Raw genomic sequence first — 22979 nt, forward strand, 5'->3', positions numbered from 1 at the left:
CAGTCTGTTCACATGGCTGCTGTCCAGCACACAGGAGGGCAGAGGGAGTGTGTGCGTGTGTGAGTGTGTGAGTGTGTGAGTGTGTGTGTGAGTGTGTGAGTGTGTGTGTGTGAGTGTGTGTGTGTGTGTGAGTGTGTGTGTGTGTGTGTGTGTGTGTGAGTGTGTGAGTGTGTGTGTGTGTGTGAGTGTGTGTGTGTGTGTGCATGAGTGTGTGTGTGTGTGAGTGTGTGTGTGAGTGTGTGTGTGTGTGTGAGTGTGTGCGTGAGTGTGTGTGTGTGCATGAGTGTGTGTGTGAGTGTGTGTGTGTGTGTGTGTGTGTGCGTGAGTGTGTGTGAGTGTGTGTGTGTGAGTGTGTGTGTGTGCGTGAGTGTGTGTGTGTGCATGAGTGTGTGTGTGAGTGTGTGTGTGAGTGTGTGTGTGTGTGTGTGTGTGTGCGTGAGTGTGTGTGTGTGTGTGAGTGTGTGTGTGTGTGTGTGTGTGTGTACCGTCTCCTCCGCCAGCTGCTCCAGCTGCTGGATGTAGGGGCTGATGAGAGAGTGCAGGTTGCTGAGGATGTCCTCTACCGGCAGGGCAGACAGCAGGAACCCCAGGGCCTGCATCAGCCACATACACTGGCTGGTCTGCACACACACACACACACACACACACAGATAAAGATCATCAGGATATCCATATTGTCTTATTGATAGGTTATTGATCAGGTTCATGTCTTAGAGACAGACGTACCTTGTGGATTTGCTTGATCAGCACTTCCTGGTGGGAGGAGACAAATACGACTGATCATATCCACGAGCAGAAGAGGAATGGTTTCATATAAACACACCCTCCCCCTCCCCCCCCCCCTCCCCCTCCCCTCACACACCCCCCCCCCCCTCACCTGGGAGACAGCTACGATGTTGGATGCGTAGGGCGACAGGTCGTACTTGCACTCCCTGCACAGCTTCTTCAGGGTGGACACCGATGACACAGACAGGTCAGGGTTGCCTAGCGCCTGCAGCACCAACGGCAACACGCTGCTCAGCATCACCGGGTGGTCAGCCAACCACTCTGCCAGAGCACCTGCACACAGCAGGGGGCCAGGGGAGAGGGGATGTGTGTCAGAGAGAGAGAGTGTGTGTGTGTGTGTGTGTGTGCGTGCGAGCGAGAGAGAGAGAGAGAGAGAGAGAGAGAGAGAGAGAGAGAGAGAGACGAGAGAGAGAGAGAGAGAGAGAGAGAGAGAGAGAGAGAGAGAGAGAGCGCGTGTGTGTACCTATGGTGAACATGACGGTTGTCGGCCAGCTGCACGTTGGTGATGTTGATGCGGGGGATGAGGGCCGATCAGTCCAGGGATCACATCAGAGTAGTTCACATCAATGGTCTCTGCTATGGACTGGAACCCATACAGCAAAGCCTCTGTGTGCTGGGGCAGGAGACAGGCCAGTCAGACAGACAGGCAGACAGGCAGAGAGACAGACAGACAGGCCGACAAACAGAGACAGACAGACAGGCAGACAGACAAACAGAGACAGACAGGCAGACAGAGACAGGCAGACAGGCAGGCAGGCAGACATTTAGGCAGACAGGCAGGCAGAGAGACAGGCCAGTCAGACAGACATACAGGCAGACAGAGACAGGCAGAGTGAAAGACAGACAGACAGGCAGACAAACAGAGACAGACAGGCAGACAGAGACAGGCAGGCAGGCAGACAGACGGACAGGCATACAGGCAGGCATACAGGCAGGCATACAGGCAGGCAGGCAGACAGACAGGCATACAGGCAGGCAGACAGACAGACAGGCAGGCAGGCAGGCAGACAGGCAGACAGGCATACAGGCAGGCAGACAGACAGGCATACAGGCAGGCAGACAGACAGGCAGGCAGACAGGCATACAGGCAGGCAGGCAGGCAGACAGGCAGACAGGCAGGACAGACAGGCAGGCAGGCAGGCAGGCAGGCAGGCAGGCAGGCAGGCAGGCAGGCAGGCAGGCAGGTAGGCAGACAGACAGGCAGACAGGCAGGCAGGCAGGCAGACAGGCATACAGGCAGGCAGACAGACAGGCAGACAGACAGGCAGACAGGCAGACAGACAGACAGGCAGACAGGCAGACAGGCAGGCAGGCAGGCAGACAGACAGACAGGCAGACAGGCAGACAGACAGGCAGGACAGGCAGACAGGCAGACAGGCAGGCAGGCAGGCAGGCAGGGCAGGCAGGTAGGCAGACAGACAGGCAGACAGGCAGACAGGCAGGCAGGCAGGCAGGCAGGCAGGCAGGCAGGTAGGCAGACAGACAGGCAGGCAGGCAGACAGGCAGGTGTACCTGCCAGAGAGGACGTCTCCTCAGTGTTGGTCAGGACTCTTCCCAGCTGCTCGTACAGGTTGCTGAGCAGCTCAGCTCCCAACATCTCATACACATACATGACTGTGTCTGATATGTCCACCTGAAACACACACACACACATACACACACACACACACAGAGGTAAGTGAGAAGTCTGCATATATTTGTATCATCCTTTATCATCCTGGCCTCAACCTTTTATTTCTTATACACCCCCCACCTGTATATCCTGAACTGTTCCTTCTCGTCGGCCGACCAGGTGGCGTACTCGGGGTCGGAGGGGAACTGAGCCTTGTGCAGCAGCACGTCCACCAGCTGGAAGTACACAGGCCTGTACATCTGCAGGTAGCCCTGCTGCCGCTCAGCCTCAAACGACATGATGTTGTCCTGCACACACACACACACACACACCACACCACACAGAGAGGCACACACACACACACACCACACCACACAGAGAGGCACACACACACACACCACGCCACACAGAGAGGCACACACACACACACACACACAGGCACACATACACGCAGAAGAGAATCGAGGAGAGAATGGTTTAGAATGAAGGAGGGTAAGGTTAGTGTACCAGGGTGCTAAGTGTGTAGTGTACTAGTGTGTAGTGTACTAGTGTGTGTACCTGGAGGGTGTACCAGAAGGTGAGTGTGAGGGAGGAGGTGGTCTCGTTGACAGGGGTAGTGTCCAGGGATGCCCGTACAGAACATGATCATGTTGACCAGACCCAGGGAAACTCTGCCAGTGATCCACCTGTTTCCAGCAGAGTCCTGGACACGCACACACACAGTGGATTATTAACATAACCATTACTACATTTAGTCATTTAGCAGACACTCTTATCCAGAGCGACTTACAGTATTACTATTGATTAGTATTACTAATCACTCACTCACACTCTCACACACACCCTCTCCCCGGTCCCCTACCTGGAGTGGTTCTCTCCCAGGGCCACACACTCCCCTCTCCCCTACCTGGAGTGGTTCTCTCCCAGGGCCACACACTCCCCTCTCCCCTACCTGGAGTGGTTCTCTCCCAGGGCCACGGCCACCCTGCAGAGGCCGTGGCAGGTCTCCATGTCCCCGCTCTGTGCAGCCTCTCTCAGCTGCTCCTGCAGAGACAACACCTTGGGAACCAGCTTTAGCAGGGTGTTCACATACCTGCCCACACACACACACACACACACACACACACACACACACACACAGCACACACACACACACACACACACACACGGAAACACAGTCAGAAGGGAGGTGTGTGTGTGTGCGTCATACCATGTGTTGATGTAGCAGACAATTTTATCTGCAGCAACGTTTTAAACGGAATTGGAACCTGGGACCTCTTAGATGTGTGTGTGTGCGCCTGTAACCATGCTTGTCTGTCAGAGAACTCCGGAAGAGCATAAGTGTGTCATTTGTGTGTGTGTTTGTGTGCTGGACTCAGACTGCACTCAGAACTTCTTTATTTTGAATGGCTCATGGAGGATGCAGGTCATGCAGGTCATGCACTCTGAGCTGGGGGAGCACTGTGTGTGTGTGTGTGTGTGTCTGATGAACCTGACATTCTCCAGATTCCACTGAGACACATGCTGTCTGCACCCCCCTTCTTTCTCACCCCTTCCCCCCCCCCCCCCCCTTGCAATTACTGCATCGTTCGGAGACAGGGGAAATGGGTTGCCTGGCAACAGGGTGGAGCTAGACCAATAGCATCCTCCAAAATTAGCTTGACTGTTCAAACAAACAGGAGAGGAGAGGAGGAGAGGAAAGGAGGAGAGGACAGGAGGAGAGGAGATAAGAGAAGAGGTAAGAAGGGATCAGAGGAGAGGAGGATGTTGGAAGGGAAGATGAATAGGAAAGAAGAAAAGCATTAAGATCCATTACTCTGCCTGAGTGAAAGGTGAAGAGAGAGCGAGGGGGAGAGAGGGAAAGAGGGATGGAGAGAATGCTTTCTCCTCTCTCTGGGGGGAGGGGGGTAATGGCCACCCTGCCATGTCTGGACCAATCAGGGCATGATGACATCGCTCCCCTGCTCTGTAACCATGGTAACGCCAGCCAGCCGAGAAATGCTCCCTCACTCCTTCTCCTGGCTGTCATCCCTCTCTCTCTCCCCCCCTCTCTCTCCCTCTCTCTTTCTCCCCCCCTCTCTCTCTCTCCCCCCTCTCCTTCTCTCTCCACCTCTCCTTCTCTCTCCCCTTCTCTCTCTCCCTCTTTCTCCCCCCCCCCTCTCTCTCTCTCTCTCTCTCTCTGTCCTTCCAATGTCCTTTCTTTCTACCTTCCCCTTCTCTCACCCTCTCTTTATCTCTCTACCCCTCCCTTTCTCCCTCTATCTCTCTCCATATCCTCCTCCCCTGCCCTCTATTGTTTCTCCTTGGTGTCCATCTGTTGTATTCCCTCTCTCCATCCTCTCTGTTGTCCTCTCTTCCACCCATCATCTTTCTTAAAGTTCACCCCCTCTCTCCCCTCCCTCCCTCCCTCCCTCTCTCTCTTCCTTCCTCCCTCCCTCCCCTCCTCTCTCCCCTTCTCCTCTCCCCGTCCTCCCTCCCTCCCTCCATCCTTCCATCCCTCTCTCCCCTCCTCCCTCCCTCCCTCCCTCTCTCCCTCTCTCCTTCACCTCTGAGAGTCAGGCTGTGAGATGGCGTTGACGATGGCCTCCACAGCAGGGTCGAACAGCTCGGGGTCTGGCAGGGCGCTGAAGCAGTCGTGTATGAGTCCCTCGCTCTCGGACAGCTCCACATTCAGCAGCACCCAGGAGGAGAGGCAGCGCAGCACCCGGGCCCGCACCGCCCCGGGGCTGTCAGGCCCCCGCAGCAGCTGCTGGAGCAGGGGGCACACAGAGCCCCACTCCCTGCCCAGCGCTCCCCGCACCTGGGGGCACACACACCACACCCTGGAGACGCTGGTGGAACAGCACCGTACATGCTAGCACCAGCTAGCACCAGCTAGCACCGCTAACACTAGCTAGCACCGCTAACACTAGCTAGCACCGCTAACACTAGCTAGCACCGCTAACGCGAGCACCCCCTACCTGTCCCTTGCGGTACTGCGGTAGGCGGCTGGTCTGGAACTCCTCCGGCAGGACGGTGAGCAGCTCCAGCAGAGCCAGGCAGCGCGCCCGACCATCCACCCCGCCGCCCTCCTCCTGGAAGGCCCGCACCATCTCCGGCACGGCCCCCGGCCAGGCGTCCGGCATAGTGTTGAGGGCCAGCGAGGCCAGGGCCACGCACAGCCGCGTCAGCACCATCTTGGAGCCGGAGGAGAAGCAGGTGATCTGGGAGAACAGCTGCGTCTTCAGGGACTCGTACTGGTCGGCTGGGATGTCGGACCAGTAGCGGGAGATCTTGGTGTGGAGGGCGCTGGCACCAAAGTACTGGATCTCTGGGACCTGCAGAACACACAGGCGTCAGAGACGGAGGGAGACAGAGAGAGTGTGTGTGTGTGTGTGTGGGGGGGAGAGTGTGTGTGTGTGGGTGGGAGAGAGTGTGTGTGTGTGTGTGTGTGCTACCTTGTCGGGGCTGAGCAAGGCCCAGCAGAACTGCCAGGCCTGAGGAGACACCTGAGCCTGCATGAGCCACTTCTGGGCCAGGTTCTTGTTCTCTATGTTGGGGTCATAGTACAACTGGTGCAGAGCCTGGGGGAGACAGGGAGAGAGAGAGGGAGGGGAGGGCAGGGAGAGAGGGAGGGGAGGGATACAGGGAGAGAGAGGGAGGGGAGAACGACAAGGAGAGAGAGGGAGGGGAGGGATACAGGGAGAGAGAGGGAGGGGAGGGCAGGGCGACAAGGAGAGAGAGGGAGGGGAGGGCAGGGAGAGAGGGAGGGGAGGGGGGGAGGGCAGGGCGACCAGGAGAGAGAGGGAGGGGAGGGAGAGAGGGAGGGGAGGGGGGGAGGGCAGGGCGACCAGGAGAGAGAGGGAGGGGAGGGCAGGGAGAGAGGGAGGGGGGGGAGGGCAGGGCGACCAGGAGAGAGAGGGAGGGGAGGGCAGGGAGAGAGGGAGGGGGACGAGGGCAGGGCGACCAGGAGAGAGAGGGAGGGGAGGGCAGGGAGAGAGGGAGGGGGACGAGGGCAGGGCGACCAGGAGAGAGAGGGAGGGGAGGGCAGGGAGGGAGGGAGGGGGGGGAAGGCAGGGCGACCAGGAGAGAGAGGGAGGGGAGGGCAGGGAGAGAGGGAGGGAGGGGAGGGCAGGGCGACCAGGAGAGAGAGGGAGGGGAGGGCAGGGAGAGAGGGGAGGCTTTAGCTCAGTGGGTTTGGTCTGAGTCCAGGCACACATGGTATTACATTTATTATTTATTAAAACAGTTGTAAACAACGCATAACACGCAGAGAGGTAGCTCACAGGAAGGAGAGAGGAGTGTGTGTGTGTGTACGTATGTGTGCGTGTTCTCTTGTGCGAGAGAACGAAAAACTAAGAAACAATTCCTCCGTTGCCAATGGTGACAGTATCCCAGCTGGCAAACGAGGATATAATTAGACCCACACGGTGGCTTTCAATACACACACACAAGCACACTAAAAACACCTTCAAAAAGCCAGCTTCAATTTCTCCCCTCCACACACACACACACACCCTGTCTGAGTGACTGAACAGAAACTGTGCTTCCTGTAAGAGACTGCAGCTGATACGCCAGGAAGCACTCCAGCATCACTGTAGCATAGAGAGAGAAAGTGTGTGTGTGTGTGTGTGTGTGGAGAACGGCGGTGCCTGGCTCTGTCTCTCTCTCTCTGTCTCTCTCTGCCTCCCTCTCTCTCTGTCTCTGTGCCTCCCTCTCTGTCTCCCTTTCTGTCTCTCTGCCTCCCTCCCTCTGTCTCCCTCCCTCCCTCTCTCTCTCCCTCCCTCCCTCTCTGCCTCCCTCCCTCTCTGCCTCCCTCCCTCTCTGTCTCCCTCCCTCTCTGCCTCCCTCTCTGTCTCCCTCCCTCTCTGTCTCTCTGCCTCTCTGTCTCTCTCCCTCTCTGTCTCCCTTTCTGTCTCTCTGCCTCCCTCCCTCTCTGTCTCTCTGCCTCCCTCTCTCTCTGCCTCCCTCCCTCTCTGCCTCCCTCCCTCTCTGTCTCTCTGCCTCTCTCTCCCAGCACTGCCTCCTCCTCTCATGTCTGTTCACACAGCACAGCAATGCTGACACAAACACGGACCACCATGACTGACTGACAGGCAAACAGACAGGCAGGCAGACAGACAGCCAGACAGCCAGATGGAGTGAGATACTTCTGTGAGATATAGTGTCATATTGACATGACCTCTGCCTGTCAACATAGCAACTTGGTTGTACTGATGCACCCTGTTGCCACAGTAATTATGTATTGACACACCTTGTTGCCACTATAACTATGTACTGAAACACCTTGTTGCCACAGTAACTACGTACTGACACACCTTGTTGCCACAGTAACTACGTACTGAGATCAGATGTCCTGTCCATTGATCTGTCCTTATCTTCAATTAAGGTTATTTGTGTGTGTGTGTGTGTGTTTGTTCACGTGTGTATGAATGTGTTTGTGAGTGTAAGTATGTGCGTATGTATGTGTGTGTGTGTTTACACGGATATAACAGCGAGTAGGTGGAAAGTTAAATGCTAAAATGGCGTCATATTGTTAGCAGGCAGACAGCATCAGCGAGCAGACTGCATGGGCGCTCTGTCACAATCTGGACCGAGGACAGGAGGAGAGCAAGCTGCAGGTCACTATGGAGACGCCTCCCTGAGGTCCCACCCTTTACCTCCCTCGCTCCAGTCTCTCCCCTCTCCTCCCACCCCTCTCTCTCTCTCTCTCTCTCTCTCTCTCTCTGATGTCGTTGCATACCCTCCTCCCCTCCTCCTCCTTTCTCCTCCTCCATCTAATCTGATCATTTCTGCTCCTCTGCAGCAACACCTTGCTGGCTCTCCCTCCCTCCGCCCATCCCATCTCTCCTCCCTTCCCCCTCTCCCCCCCCCCCCCCCCCCCTCTAGTGGGTGGCCACCCAGCAACAGGAAGATTCATCCCCGCAACCAGCCCCCTGCCACACCAGTCCACACACTCTACTACGCACACACAGACAGACAGTGACAGAGGGAGACAGGACACCGGACAGCTTGTCTAACTGATTCGGGGCTGTAGTGGCCGGGTCTGGCCAACACCGAAGGAAACATGGAGACAGACCGACAGACAAGCAGACAGACAGACAGACTCACGGTCACACAAATAGTCTGTAACACACGCACGTAGTCTCTCTCCAACAAACACACACACGTTAAATATAGGTTTGGAATGACTGAGGTGAACAGTCCCAAACAAAAGATAACTAAAGCGAACCTAATCTTTCAGTTTAACACACTATAAATTGCTTAAAACCTGTTTTATCTTAAGTCCCTTTTAGATTGATTCATTTCATCCATCACTGAAGAAAGAGAAAATGCCAAACCAGGAATCTCACTAGCTAGTGTATTGAGCGTGTGGTACCTTCTCCACGTTTTCCACTGTAAAATCCAGTGCATCCGGAGTCGTTGCTATCCTCGCAGATATCTCCATGTCTTCTGAACGCGACCGTCGATGGGGATCCAGGCAGCTAGCTAGCCAGCTAGCGCGCTAATTCGATGGTCTACTCTGTCTGTTTCTATCTTGTTATTCAAAACACAGGAGACGGATTTCTAGCTAAGTGATAGCTAGGAGGACAAATTAATTCCCGCTTCGAAGAGGGGATTCTGGAGCTTCGCTTGTTCCTTTAAAGGGAGTCAGTATTTACGCCGGTAACTGAATGACAGGAGCCGCTGCTAGCTAGCTAAAAGGCTCGTAGCACCATCACTCGCTAGCCAGTTAGCCTAGCCTAGTCTAACAAACGGTACCTGAATGTGACCAACTATTTAGCTAGCCAATAAAACGTTGGTCAACAATATGGTTAAATATTATATTGACTGGCTACTATTCAAACATGCGTGGGTTCATGTAGGTAAATGGCAGCTTATGTCTAGATATTCTCCTGTTCGTACTGCGACGGTGGTGAAGATGATGCTGGACAGACACCGCTCGGTCCCACTGTTCGTACAGGGTTGCCAGGTTTAGCTCAAATCTGAAACCCCCGATAGGAGTCAATCTCTATGTGAGTTATCTGTCAGATGAACTGTGAACTGCTATAAAGTCATTATAAAGTCGAGATGATTCCACACTGAGATTTAGTCCGAGTCGTGTACGTTTGCTTGAAATGGGTTTAGTTTGTGTGTTGTTATGGCATAACATTTGCGTTGCAAATGGAGTAATAAAAATTGTAGGCTAAGCATGTTATCGTCATAACCTATTAAGGCCGTAAATCCGACACTGTAACATTTAGGTGCATAAGCCGTTTGTTACATATTTATGATATAACTTTGTATTGTCATTCAAAGCAAGACAGTTAGATAAGGTTAATATCCATTCAGTCAACAATAGTATGGGGAAGTGCAAACCCCATTTGAAACGGGTTGATTGTTTCCCGCTATACTTTCTATACTGGAAATGTGTTCAGAAAGACATGACTTTCCCTGTTGGGTGTTTTGGTTGAGTTTCCGATTGAATAATCCACACTTGTGGAACCACAGCGACAGCTTGTGGCGCTATAAACACTCATTCATAAACACTCATTTAACTCGAGTAACGCCGCTGGTCACCACTGTATCTGTTACAAAGAGCGTTTGAAATAAGACACTGTTGCCGTTACTCAGGTGTCGACAATTAGTCTATACTTACTTAAAGCAAATTTTTATATTTTAAGGGTAAAATAAACACACACACATATGTTGACGCTAAAACACAGCATAGCCTATAGCCTAGGCTACTGTAGGATGGTATATCATTAGTTAGTAGCCTAAACTTAGAGAAAGCGCATCTCGTAACAGCTCCTCCTCCCGTGATCCAAACTAACCACCTTTCAGAATTGGGTGACGCGCGCGCTTAGGTGGTAACTGTAACGTTATTGTCTGAATATTAAGCTTGGGCAAAACAGACTAAACTGTCAAAACCGAACCGGAAGGTCTGCCTTTAACATTGCAACGCACATAGGACATACGGTTTTTGAACTTGCTGAACAGTTTGGCAAATTTGAAAGGAGTGCGGAACACGTGGCAGTCTATGTAAAACGGACAGAGCGCAGCCCTGGCGCTTCCACACGCGCAGACTGACAAGCTGAGTTGAATCCCGGCGACGTCTCACGGACTCAGCGTAGTCGACGGTTATTGCTGACGCACAGAGACTTGCGGCTTTTAGTCCTGAAATAGTCAACGATACTTTATTTGTGATTGTAAAGTGGACGATGGAGAACACAGTGCACGCCGCTCTTCACGCGCTGTTGCTCCTCAGCCTGGCTTCGCGGGTTACAGGTAAGACGCTTCGTTTCAATGTACAGGAAATATGACAGCTTTGATTCTAGTGTAGATGGATCACTTTTAAAATGCGAAAAAGGCGCGCATGAATGACATTTGACATATTAATGTGTGATGCGTGTTTTCTGTGATTAAGTAAAGTATGTCAGAGGTATAGTTTAAGTTCCTGGTTACCTTAGCTGTAATCATTTACCTACGTTTACATAGGCCTAGCTGACGTTTTTATTCAAATCGACATAAACAACACAGTGAGTGTAGTAAGTAGCCTATTAGAAGATCACCGATCAGAAGCGCGGAGTTGTACTGTGTTGTAAGACATCAGCAACATCCGTGTCTGCCAGCGGCTTCGTGCTGCGTGGGTTCAAAAAACTCTTTCCGCTCCAAATGTGGGTAGGTCTGTCATCCTGCAGCCTGGGTCAACATCCACACACACACACACACAATTTCTCTTTATGCTTTTCCCGTCCCCTACACACACAAGTACACACTGTAGTGGAGTTGAAGGAACAAGGCCAGTATTGTACCACTACTCGCTTGTGGGTCTTATGATTTGTGTTACGATGTCTGCATATGTATACAAAAGGAGTTGGGGCACAAATTATACAGCCACGTGCGTGTGTGTTATGATCTGTGTGCGTGTGTGTGAGTGTGAGTGATGAGGCAGAGAATGAAAGGAACCATGATTCCGGTCTGTGAGCATTAATGACATCAGTGTTGTGTTCTTCTTCAAACAGGCAGCAGAGCCAGATAGTTGAATTAGATGTGTAGCTCAGTGGTAGAACATCTGACTGCCGGTCACAGGTTCAAATCCCCCCGTTGCTTTGGATAAAAGCATCAGCTAAGTGAAGCACATGATTACCAACCTGTGTTTTTGTCTCCAGGCCAGGACCCCAGTGTGGCTCCCCAGAAGGAGCACCGTGTCCTGGGGAGACCCCATGCTGACAGCTCCCCCTCTGGAGGGTCCCTCTCTCCCTTTAAGGGGCTCAACAACACAAATACCACCAGTAACACCACCAGTAACACCAGCAGTAACATCACCAGCATCACCAGTAACACCACCAGTATCACCAGCAGTAACATAACCAGTAACATCACCAGCACCATCAGTAACATCACCAGCATCACCAGTAACATCACCAACAACATCGCCAACACCAGCACCATGGCAACAGTGGAGCCCCCCCTCCCCCCAAAGGAGGACCGTAACCCCCCAGGTAAGCTGAGGCTTATTCAGGGGAGGGAATGTGGAGAGACAGGGGCAGGGGGAGGAGGAGAGCTGGGATTTAATACAGTGTGATTTCTTACAGAGAGGTGAGACTTTTAGAGCCTGCCGTGCACACATACACACTCAGACACACACACACAGCTCTGGTTCACACCACCTCTCTACACACTCCAGAACGGCTGCACACCCACTCATGAGGATGTGAAAGTTATATGGACGAAAGTAAACCTGAAGAAAAATGGGGGAAATGTTGATTTTTGTTTTGTTTTGAACTCCTTCACACACACATACATATTCAAACGAGCATACTGAACGGCACACCCATCCTGACCCTAACCCTGACCCTAACCCTGAGCTCTCTCCTCCAGGTGTGATGACCCCTGCCCCCCCTCCCTCCCCAGAGGGGGGGCTCTCGGGAACAGACGAATTCGAGAAAACCTCCACACCTGTTAACCGTACAGCCCACACACACCCCAGCCCCACACCTGCACCCCACCCTGTCACCACACACACACACCCCAGCCCCACACCTGCACCCCACCCTGTCACCACACACACACACCCCAGACCCACACCTGCACCCCACCCTGTCACCACACACACACACCCCAGCCCCACACCTGCACCCCACACTGTCACCACACACACACACCCTAGCCCCACACCTGCACCCCACCCTGTCACCACACACACACACCCCAGCCCCCCGCCTCACCCTCCTAAAAAACATTCAACCACATCCTCCCCCAGCCTGGCCACCCCTGCCCCCACCTCCCCCCAGGACCTCCCGCCCTCCGCCCTCCAAACCTCCAGCCCAGAGCAGTCTGCCCACCCCCCCAGCAGCAGCCCCCCAGCCCAGGCCAAGACCCAGGACGACAGCCCCCCTCAGCTCAACGTAGGGGATGGTGAGCAGAGACACGCATCCCTCACTCAAGTAGAAGAACAGTCCCACTTTTTTTAGTAAACTTTTTTTTTTAAATATATTTTTAACCTTTCAATTTTTTTTCAAAAACTTTTGGGGAAACCAGCCCTAACCCTCCTCAACACAACATAGCTCTGATTGTGGGCTAGTGCGATGGTAGCTTCAGATCTACTGGGTTGGGAATCTGTGTGTGTGTTCGTGTGTGTGTCGAGGCAGGAACAGACTTGTACAAGGAAACAAAGAACAACATGGTCTTTGTTGAGATGCCAGCTCAGCCCGGGGTCACAAACACACACTTTGCGCACACACACACACACATGCAAACATGCTCGTATACTACATCAGTGTCATTTTTAGTTTTCTGTCCTGTTCATGTGTTCATATGTGTTCATATGTGCGTCAGCGGAGGCTGACCCGGTAAGCTCCGCCCCCAGTCTGGACCCCCTGCTGGCTGGCCTGGTCGCAGCCTTCATCATCACCGCCATCATCATCACCCTCCTCGTCTTCATCAAGCTGCGGCGCCGTGACAACCGGCCAGAGTTCCGCCGGCTGCAGGACCTCCCCATGGTGAGTCTGGTCTAGTCTGGTCCTGATCTGGTCTAGTCTGGTCCTGATCTGGTCTAGTCTGGTCCTGATCTGGTCTAGTCTAGTCCTGATCTGGTCCTGATCTGGTCTAGTCTGGTCCTGATCTGGTCTAGTCTGGTCCTGATCTAGTCTAGGCTGGTCCTGATCTAGTCTAGGCTGGTCCTGATCTAGTCTAGGCTGGTCCTGATCTGGTCTGGTCCTGATCTGGTCTAGGCTGGTCCTAATCTGGTCTAGTCTGGTCCTGATCTGGTCTAGGCTGGTCCTGATCTGGTCTAGGCTGGTCCTGATCTGGTCCCGATCTGGTTCCTGTAACCGTGTAGCTGTGTGACATCAGTGTGTGTGTGACATCAGTGTGTGTGACGGTGTGTCCTGTGTTTGCAGGATGATATGATGGAGGACTCACCTCTGTACAGCTACTGACCTGGAACTCTGCACCTCCTGGTGCTCTCTGCTGGACTGAGTCAGGGCGACCCTGCCTCCTCTCTGCTTTTCACCTCTCCCCTCCTCTCCTCTCTCATGTGCAACTCGTACACGAGACCAGGAGAGAGACCAGGACAAGGAGACCAGGAGAAACCAGAGAGGGACGGAGACCAGGAGAGAAGACACCAGGAGAGAGAGGAGAGACAAAGAGAGACCAGGAGGTAGAGACCAGGACTGGACTGAGTGGTGTCTGGTCTGAGTTATAGTATAGATGCACTTTACGTTGTATTGGTTATTTGTGTGTGTGAGAGAAAGCGTGTGTGAGTGAAATAGAGCGTGTGTGTTTGCGTGATGATTATCATTGTGTTTCCATGTAAACAAAAAACATTCTGAAGATCCTGCTGTTACATTCGTTCTGCTAGTTACAGGATGTGCTGTGTGGAGGGCTCCAACACACACACAGGCCCAGGTGCATGCTGGGACAGGCTAACGGTCTCTGCTGTCCTGCCCTCCCCAAGCTTGTCTCTTACTGCGCTGCCAATGCTGCCAGACTGTTACTTAACGCTTTCATGAGCAGAATGTGCCATTGATCAGGTGGTGTTCTTGTGTGGAAGCATGTGCCAGCCCAGTTCATTCAGAGCTGTGTGTGAGAGAGAGAGAGTGTGTGTGTGTGAGTGTGTGTATTTTAGAGACAACAGGAACAAGCCAACCCTATTCTCCATCCTCCTTCTCAAAAGGGACTAGGACAATAGCATCTAGGAGACTAGAGCCCAATTGTGATGTTTTGTATCGGTTTTACTGCTGTGTTTGATTTTTTTTATTTTAATAAAAATATTTTGAATTGTTTGGAGTTAGTGGTTGTCTTCAGTAGCAGTGTGACTGAGTAGCAGGCACACACACGCTCACACACACGCTCAACAACACACACTGGCAGACTCAGCCAATCAAGAGCTTTTATTCCAGAGCTGACACAGATGTTATTGTGGACTCTATCAGGCTGTCCAGTGGCTCTGTGTGGTGCTGACATGCTGCAGCACAGTACTTTACACTGACAATACGACAAGGAGAGAATGGCCTGATTCATTCTGTAGCAGACACAACCAGGGAACTGGAACATCTGGTTCTGCCCGGAGCAGCTGTTCAGTCTGTGTTAGGGAGCAGTTGAGGTTCTCCTGAAGAACCCTGGTTTTGAGTCAATTTTCAAGATAACGGTCACTCTTGATGCCAGAAGCTTCTCATCCTCGCCATGTGGAACCAGTTCCAAGTCTGATCTGTCCCCGGCCTCCTTCACACACTCCCCTCCTCCCTCCCCTCCTCTCTCCCTTCCTCTCTCCCCTTCCCTCCTCTCAGTTCATCAGCATGCAGCAGCATTCTGACCCTTCCTTGTTCCTGATTGGTCAGAGGTCATCAAGGCTGAGCTCTGATCCCAACTCCAGGTTATCCTCGTCGTCGTCCAGGACACTTCCCACTCCGAGATCCCGATCTCTGGAGCCGAGGTGTATCCGGGGGCGACGGTGGCGAGGAGCTGGAGGAGGAGAGAGATTAGCTGCTTCAGACTGGGGAGGCTGGGGGAGGGGAGGAGGAGAGAGGGGGAGGAGGAGGAGGAGAGATCCAGATCTCCTTTCTGTCCTGAGAAGAACTTCAAGGTTCAAGTGCTTCTCGTAACAGAGATGTGTGTGTGTGTGTGTGTCTAATCATGGCTGCATGTGTACTAATCACTCTGGGAAACATTCAGAGCTCTGATCGCAATCATGTACGGGAATACTGACCTGCTGCTGTACAGCCCAGGGGAATACACACACACACGCTCAGACACACACACACACGCTCACACACACGCATGCTCACACACACACACGCTCACACACGCACGCTCACACTGGTCAGGAGGAAATTAGGGTTTCTATGTTCTGTCCTCAGGCAAGAGACTGGTTCTTCTCTCTCTCTCTCTGTCTCTCTCTGTCTCTTTCTTTCTGTCTCTCTGTCTCTTTCTTTCTGTCTCTCTGTTTGTTTCTCTCTGTCTCTCTCTAACGGTGTGGGGGTGTTTTATTCACACACACGGTGGTGAAACATTTTCAGTGTGAGTCATTCGCATTGTGTGAATGACTCACACTGAAAATGTTAGCTCTTATACCTAGCACAGACATGTCTGCCCCCCAACCACCCTCCTGCCCTACCTACTGCCCCCCCAACGCACCCTGAGTGTGTGTGTACGTGTGTTCCTCACCAGGGTCTTGGTCGTCCAGCCAGGAAAGGTCGTCTGAGCTGACCTCCGCCAGGCTGGGGGTGGGACTGAAGTCCTCAGAGCCTGAGTCTGGCTCCGCCTCCTGACCTCTGACCCGGCGCCTGGGGGGTGGAGCTGATACTAAAGCTGCTACAGGGAGAGAACAGATGTTTTGAGTGTGTGTCTGACCTGGTGTGTGTGTGTCTCACCTGGTGTGTGTCTGTCTCACCTGGTGTGTGTCTGTCTCACCTGGTGTGTGTCTGTCTCACCTGGTGTGTGTGTGTCTCACCTGGTGTGTGTGTGTCTCACCTGGTGTGTGTGTGTGTTTGGGGGCAGCAGGGGAGTGTCTCTCTCTGAGAATCAGACTCCTCACCTCCTCCCTCAGCTCCGTCACAGTCACCCTGCAGCAAGACACACACATGTTACACACACGTTACACACACATGGTACACACACATTACACACACACGTTACACACACAGGGTATCAGCTCTACCCCTCCACACACACACTATTATAAACACACACTAAGGCACCTTCCGTGCACACACACACACCTGAGCTGTTGCACCTCCTGCTGTGTGTGTGTGTACTGAGAGACGGTCTTGGCCAGGTCCAGGCTGTGCGTTCTGTAGCTGCTGGTCAGCTCCTCTAACGTCTGCACACACACAGGTCACAGGTCAGAGGTTAAAGAGAGGACATAAACACTGTAGGAGAGTCCAGATGTGGAGATACAAGCAGGTGAAAGTTTAGGGTTCAGAGGTCACGCAGGGGAAAGTTTAGGGTTCAGAGGTCACGCAGGGGAAAGTTTAGGGTTCAGAGGTCACGCAGGGGAAAGGTTAGGGTTCAGATGTCACGCAGGTGAAAGGTGAGGGTTCAGATGTTACGCAGGTGAAAGGTGAGGGTTCAGAGGTCACGCAGGTGAAAGGTGAGGGTTCAGAGGTCACGCAGGTGAAAGGTGAGGGTTCAGAGGTCACCTGGCAGCTGCGTTCATACTGCCTCCTGGTCTCCCTGGACTCAGACTGCTGCAGAAACATGTCCTCCTCTTGTCTTCCTGTCTCACACACACACACATGCTGAGTATGTATGTGTGTGTGTCTGAGTGTGTGAGTGTGTGTGTGTGAGCGAGTGTGTGTGTGTATCTGTGTGTGTTTCTCACGTAGTTGTGTCTTCAGATTGTCCACCTCTCTCCTCAGCTGGTCCAGCTCCTCTCTGCGGAGCTTGGAGCTGAAGCTGGAGAGGACAGTCAGAATGAGAGCCCAGTACTCCCCCTCCCCCTCCCAGGTGGCGCCTCCCTCACCTCTCCTCCAGGTTGCCTAGCGACGTCGCCCTGGTGACGTGCGTCCTCAGGCTGGCCAGCTCGCGCCCCACCTCCCTCCTCCATCGCTCCACCCTGCTCTCCTCCGCAGGGCTCCTCCTCTCCTCCTCCCTCTCCCCGCCCGGCCCCTGCCTCAGCCTGGACACCTGCCCTGGGGGCCACATCAGGGCTGACTCTCAGGAACACACACCTGCTCATGACCATGTGACATGTTGACGGGTGTAGTTACCCTGCAGCTCCTCCAGGTGGCGCTGTTGGGACTGTCTCTCTGCTTCCATGTTCCGCAGCCGCTGGGAGAGAGACTCCACGGCCTGACAACGTGAGAAGCCTCATTTAAATATCAATGTCTCTGTCACACACTCACACTCACACATACACACTCACAAACCTGGCTCTGCAGCTGGAGCTGTGATTGGACGGCGGCCAGGTCTGTCCACTGCAGCGCCGGGGTGAGGGAGCAGGAGGGGTGAGGAAGAGGAGGAAGAGGCCCCAAGCCTGACACACCAGACACCTCTCTCACTAGAGCAGAATCTGAGACAGAGGGGGGAAAGGGGGGGGGGACAGAGAGGAGGGGGACAGGGGGGTAGAAATAGACATGTATCAGAGGTGATCTATCAGGTCAGATCAGTATGGGCTGATTCCACTCACCTTGTCTTCCTGTAGGGAGCCTCCCTGGTGAGGTAGCCAGTCTTTCCTGTGGAAACATGACAACAGCTGAAATAACTGGAATTAAAATTGAAATCATATCAATGATTCATTATTGAAAATTCTCAGCAGCTCTTCCTCTCTCCAAGGTGCCCTTCGTATTGCGTTGCTCTATGGCGCCATCTACTGGTAATCTCTACCGAGAATTCAATGTGGTGAAGAGTTACTTTAACACAATTCGTGTCACCTGTTAGTGGACCGCTGTACTCACCCTCATCTTTGCTACGCTGCCGTCCGCGGCAGACATAATAGAGCTCAGCTGGGTGTCCCAGTTCATCTCGACTCCTCAGCTGCTAACATCAAATATGTACGAACACAACACAATTTGGGGACTGGTCAGGATGGGCGAGTCAATGTTCGTTGACGGGAGATCGAGCTAGCTACAAAAATGTATACTGTACAAATAGTCTACGTAGCGTTGCAATGCTAGTAAACTACCGATTACTCGACGTGTTTGTGGCTGGCTGATAGTGACAGGATAAGATGACTTGCTGCTGCGTGTGAGATGAAGTTACACCGCCCGCGGTTAGCTAGTTTAGACTAGCGGTTTAGTTCCCATGGTGGCCCGAAGGAGCTACGCTAAGTAGCCTTGCTACAAGCTAGACATCGTTAATGATACCAGTTACACACCCTAACCTAACAACTACACATTCAGTCAGACATAGTAGAGCTACCAGTCATGTACTCAAAACTAAAGGACACGATGACAAAGGATCAAATGCACTGATTTACGTCTGTAAAACACCCTGCTAATAACCTAGCTCCATACTATAAGGGTTGACTAGTCCGAGCTAAGCACCTACTAGGCTACTGTACCCGTAGCTAGTACTACTAGCTAGTAGTACCTGGTGGACGGAGGCTGTACCTTGCTAAGAGACGAGATCAAGAACCAGGCATTCCATGCAGTCCAATCAATCTGTCTAAAGATGTATATCAGAAGTCCCATTTAAAACGCACAATTGACTTGACAAAATCAGCTCATTATTTATATCGTACATTTGGAAATGCAAACACATAAAATAAATGTATAACCAAGTTATGTAGCCTGCTAATTAGCTAGCACTACTTACAAACCAACAGCCCCAATCAACTTTTAAATCGAGGAGCGCAACTGTCTACGTAAATGCTCAGGATTGTGGGGGTTGTAGTAGTGAAAAGTTAGACGGCGAATACAATTTCTTGTGACTGGAACACCATTCCCCGACATGCATCATTATGTTGACATTCAGCAATGGCGACTCCCCGTGTGAATGTGGAGGATTTCAGAAGACCGCTTCATGATTCACTGTCAAAGCTCGGATTTGAAGTTCATCCTTTCAAGGTATCGTGGCTTCGACTTATCTTTCAAATGTGCTCGACCACGCCGCCTGTTCTACTTTCTCTCTTACATCTCGCAGATCGGCTGGTACAATGCGGTGTTGCCCTCCGCCCTCCGCGTGCCCCACTCAGACGATACCCTGGCAGTGCTCGTGATCAGTACGCCATCCATGTTCGAACTCGCCTTTCTGCCTTTCCTGGAGAGCAACGGCTGCCAGGGCCTTTCCGACCCCATAGACCAGTGCGTCAAGCACAACGTTACTACCGCCGTGTCTCAGGTGAGCCGAGCAGACTGCGCCAGGTGTTCTAGTGTCCCGCAGGCCGTTAAATAACTTCTGCAGCATGGGGGAAAGTTTGGTTTCAAATGTGGGTGGGACAGCTTTTTAAATAACTGAGGAAGCGGCCGTTAAATATAATAGTTTTTTTTTTAAATAAAAAGTGTGTGTGTGGACGACGACGACGACAGATTTGCAGTTTTCAAGAAGTGTAATGACACTCCTGCCCCCCCCCCCCCCCCCGCAGTGTTTCCCAGAGGAGCAGGTAGAGGTGAGTTTCGACTATGAGATGTTGCCCAGCAGGAAGCCCAGGTTCCTGGCCCAGACGGCAGCTCACGTATGTGGAGCAGCTTACTACTACCAGCAGGCTGACGTTCCGGACCAGCCCTGGGGGGACAAGGTGAGGGGGAGGGAGGAGGGCAGCCCTGGGGGGACAAGGTGAGGGGGAGGGAGGAGGGCAGCCCTGGGGGGACAAGGTGAGGGGGAGGGCAGCCCTGGGGGGACAAGGTGAGGGGGAGGGAGGAGGGCAGCCCTGGGGGGGACAAGGTGAGGGGGAGGGAGGAGGGCAGCCCTGGGGGGACAAGGTGAGGGGGAGGGAGGGAGGAGGGCAGCCCTGGGGGGACAAGGTGAGGGGGAGGGAGGAGGGCAGCCCTGGGGGGACAAGGTGAGGGGGAGGGGGGAGGGCAGCCCTGGGGGTCAAGGTGAGGGGGAGGGAGGGAGGAGGGCAGCCCTGGGGGGGACAAGGTGAGGGGGAGGGAGGAGGGCAGCCCTGGGGGGGACAAGGTGAGGGGGAGGGCAGCCCTGGGGGGACAAGGGGAGGGAGGAGGGCAGCCCTGGGGGGGTTCCACTGTTAGTCTACCTAACCTCCATGTCCTCCCCCTCTAGAAGGTGTACGGTGTGTGTGTGCACCCCCGGCTGGGCGGCTGGTTTGCTGTCCGGGCTCTGCTGCTGTTCCCGGGGGTGCAGGTGGAGCTCCTGCAGACCCCTCCTCCAGACTGTGTCCCCTCCAGAGACGCACGGATTCAGCTGCTGGATGACTTCAACCTGCGCTGGCAGGTCAGACCACAGGGGGAACGTGTGTGTGTGTGTTGGTGTGTTGGTGTGTGTTGTGTCTAAATTTGTGTGTGTTTTGGCAGGATTGGAGCTACCGCAACATCGTGGCTCCTATCCAGACCTACTCCCAGAAACAGAGGGAGTACTTCTCCTTGCCCCCCCCCCAGCGTGCTGCGCTTCTGCGGGGCTGGGGTTACACACCTGGGGGGGCAAACCTCCAGGACCCCCCTAGCCTCCAGGACCCCCCTAGCCTCCAGGACCCACCTAGCCTCCAGGACCCCCCTAGCCTCCAGGACCCACCTAGCCTCCAGGACCCACCTAGCCTCCAGGACCCCCCTAGCCTCCAGGACCCACCTAGCCTCCAGGACCCCCCTAGCCTCCAGGTCAGAGACACAGGGTACGGCTAACTGATCGATTCTGGATGGACGATGTCCACCAATGTTTCTACCTGTCTGTCTGTTTCTACCTGTCTGTCTCTACTTGTCTGTCTACCAACTGTGTACTCTTAAGTTGTTACTAAGTGCCTAGGTGAGGAGGGTGTAGGGGCAGGTGAGGAGGGTGTAGGGGCAGGTGAGGAGGGTGTTGGGGCAGGTGAGGAGGGTGTAGGGGCAGGTGAGGAGGGTGTAGGGGCAGGTGAAGAGGGTGTAGGGGCAGGTGAGGAGGGTGTAGGGGCAGGTGAGGAGGGTGTTGGGGCAGGTGAGGAGGGTGTTGGGGCAGGTGAGGAGGGTGTAGGGGCAGGTGTACCCTGGGATAAACTGCCTCTAGGAAGCTTGTCTGGATATCTGCTGTGTCTGCATGTCACTCTACTTAAATTATTTTATGGTGAAATGGACAGTTATGTTGATGTCATGTTTAGTGTTGGATCGAAGAACTGACAAGGTTTTACTTGTTGACAATGATGAAAGCCAATATCAACATGTGAAAAAAATAAATGCACAATTTTTTTTTATTAGAATGTTTTCAGTATATTTGCCTCTTATCAAAATGAGTAAAACAATCAGATGAAACTTTGGAAACGGTTGTTCCTTAGTGTCATCCATGTCAGTGTTGACTGGGATGTTGTGAAACCCAGTCTCCACTAGGGGGAGCTGCTCTCCTGTGCATGAGCAGCTTCCACCCAGTCTCCACTAGGGGAAGCTGCTCTCCTGTGCATGAGCAGCTTCCACACATCCTCCCGCAGAAGAACTGCCAGCCAGGAACCCGTCAACCATCTAACTCGAAATGAAAACAGAAGTTGTGATGCGCATGAAATGAAGAGATCTGGGTTCTGTTGACTTTAGACGTATTCCTCAGTTCTGCATCAATTCTCCTCATGACTAACGCTCACCTCCTTTCTGCACTCCACGCTATCTCTCCTGCCCCCCCATTCCTCCCCCCTCCCTCCATCTCTCTGAGTTCTGAATCAGCACTTCAGAGCTATGCTGCATGCCTGCAGAGGATGACTGTTGGGAGTTAATTACACATCCACAAATACTCTCTCTACTCCTCTCTCTTTACCCCTCTCTCTCCCTCTTTACCCCTCTCTTCCTTTCTATCTCTCCCTATTTACCCCTCTCTCTCTTTACCCCTCTCTCTGTCTCTTTACCCCCCCCCCTTTTCTTTTATCTATTCAATGCAGACGTAAACACGTTGAATTCTGATACATTATTAATTCTAATAGCAGTGGCTTTATTATATACAGTTTCATACAATATATATCGAAATATAGACACACACTTTGAGACACACTTATTCCGTACTGCCTTTAACCTCGAGAAAGGTGAGGAAGGTCTTCAGGTCCTGTGTGGGAGGGGGGTGAGGGAGGGGAGAGAGTGTGTGTGTGTGGGGGTGAGGGAGGGGAGAGAGTGTGTGTGTGTGGGGGGGTGAGAGAGGAGTGAGAGGCTGTGGGGGTGAGGGAGGAGAGATAGGCTGTGTGTGTGGGGGGGGGGCGCAGGGGGGAGGGGGGGGCTCTGTGCTGTGGGTGAAGATCTGTGTGATTGACAGCTCCCGCTCACAGGAGGGTTGTCCTCGGTAACGCAGGTAACGGGCCCTGCCAGCCTCGCGCAGGGATTGGCTGAAATCCGGCAGGAAGTGGAGGGTTCTGGGAAGGCCATCGGGGGCGAGGGGGTGGGTGGCGGGGGGGGGAGGAGAGGGAGGAGGAGGAGAGGGGGGGGGAGGAGAGGGGGGGGCATGTTTTTGAGGATCCTGTTCTTCATCTTCCTTCCTCTCTCCTTCTCTTGTCTCCTCCCTCCCCTCCTCTCTTCTCTCAGCATGACTGGAGTCCTCCTCCCTCCCCTGGTCTCTCTCC

General features: G+C 53.4%; 4 protein-coding genes across 6 annotated transcripts in view; 2 read left to right on the plus strand and 2 right to left on the minus strand.

The window, feature by feature from the left end:
• LOC136936631 (importin-13-like) overlaps positions 1-9067 on the minus strand; it is a 10188-nt gene extending 1121 nt beyond the window's left edge. Inside the window, 18 exon segments of the mRNA XM_067230236.1 lie at positions 486-620; positions 727-753; positions 878-1059; positions 1250-1268; positions 1270-1311; positions 1313-1399; positions 2299-2304; positions 2306-2419; positions 2533-2706; positions 2957-3010; positions 3012-3062; positions 3064-3087; positions 3089-3101; positions 3351-3491; positions 4945-5198; positions 5359-5715; positions 5836-5961; positions 8757-9067. Coding sequence (XP_067086337.1) covers positions 486-620; positions 727-753; positions 878-1059; positions 1250-1268; positions 1270-1311; positions 1313-1399; positions 2299-2304; positions 2306-2419; positions 2533-2706; positions 2957-3010; positions 3012-3062; positions 3064-3087; positions 3089-3101; positions 3351-3491; positions 4945-5198; positions 5359-5715; positions 5836-5961; positions 8757-8825 — 1875 coding nt within the window. The 5' untranslated portion in view covers positions 8826-9067.
• Positions 9068-10243: 1176 nt separating this feature from the next.
• LOC136936958 (uncharacterized) lies at positions 10244-14650 on the plus strand. Of its 3 annotated transcripts, none has more exons than XM_067230658.1 (5): positions 10244-10645; positions 11530-11862; positions 12242-12778; positions 13199-13362; positions 13762-14650. In XM_067230658.1, exons 1-5 carry the CDS (start codon positions 10579-10581, stop codon positions 13798-13800), a joined length of 1140 nt encoding a protein of 379 aa, XP_067086759.1. In that variant the 5' UTR covers positions 10244-10578; the 3' UTR covers positions 13801-14650. The 3 variants fall into 3 exon arrangements, with proteins under 3 accessions (XP_067086759.1, XP_067086760.1, XP_067086762.1); XM_067230659.1 differs by having other exon boundaries at positions 13230-13362; XM_067230661.1 differs by lacking the exon at positions 13762-14650 and having other exon boundaries at positions 13153-13337.
• A 95-nt stretch (positions 14651-14745) lies between these two features.
• Positions 14746-19187, minus strand: LOC136936992 (forkhead-associated domain-containing protein 1-like). Its single transcript, XM_067230710.1, has 12 exons — positions 19118-19187; positions 18259-18340; positions 17991-18036; positions 17731-17873; positions 17572-17653; positions 17325-17493; positions 17184-17257; positions 17002-17078; positions 16582-16682; positions 16334-16425; positions 16028-16174; positions 14746-15325 (listed from the first exon to the last, which is right to left on the minus strand). Exons 2-12 carry the CDS (start codon positions 18322-18324, stop codon positions 15198-15200), a joined length of 1125 nt encoding a protein of 374 aa, XP_067086811.1. The 5' UTR covers positions 18325-18340; positions 19118-19187; the 3' UTR covers positions 14746-15197.
• A 91-nt stretch (positions 19188-19278) lies between these two features.
• On the plus strand, positions 19279-21099 carry LOC136936632 (cyanocobalamin reductase / alkylcobalamin dealkylase-like). Its single transcript, XM_067230237.1, has 5 exons — positions 19279-19368; positions 19445-19642; positions 19887-20039; positions 20525-20695; positions 20776-21099. The coding sequence occupies exons 1-5, from the start codon at positions 19279-19281 to the stop codon at positions 21097-21099; spliced, it is 936 nt and encodes a 311-aa protein (XP_067086338.1).
• The last annotated feature ends 1880 nt before the right edge of the window (positions 21100-22979 follow it).

Source organism: Osmerus mordax, chromosome 27, assembly GCF_038355195.1.
Source record: "Osmerus mordax isolate fOsmMor3 chromosome 27, fOsmMor3.pri, whole genome shotgun sequence".
Taxonomy (NCBI): Eukaryota; Metazoa; Chordata; class Actinopteri; order Osmeriformes; family Osmeridae; genus Osmerus; species Osmerus mordax.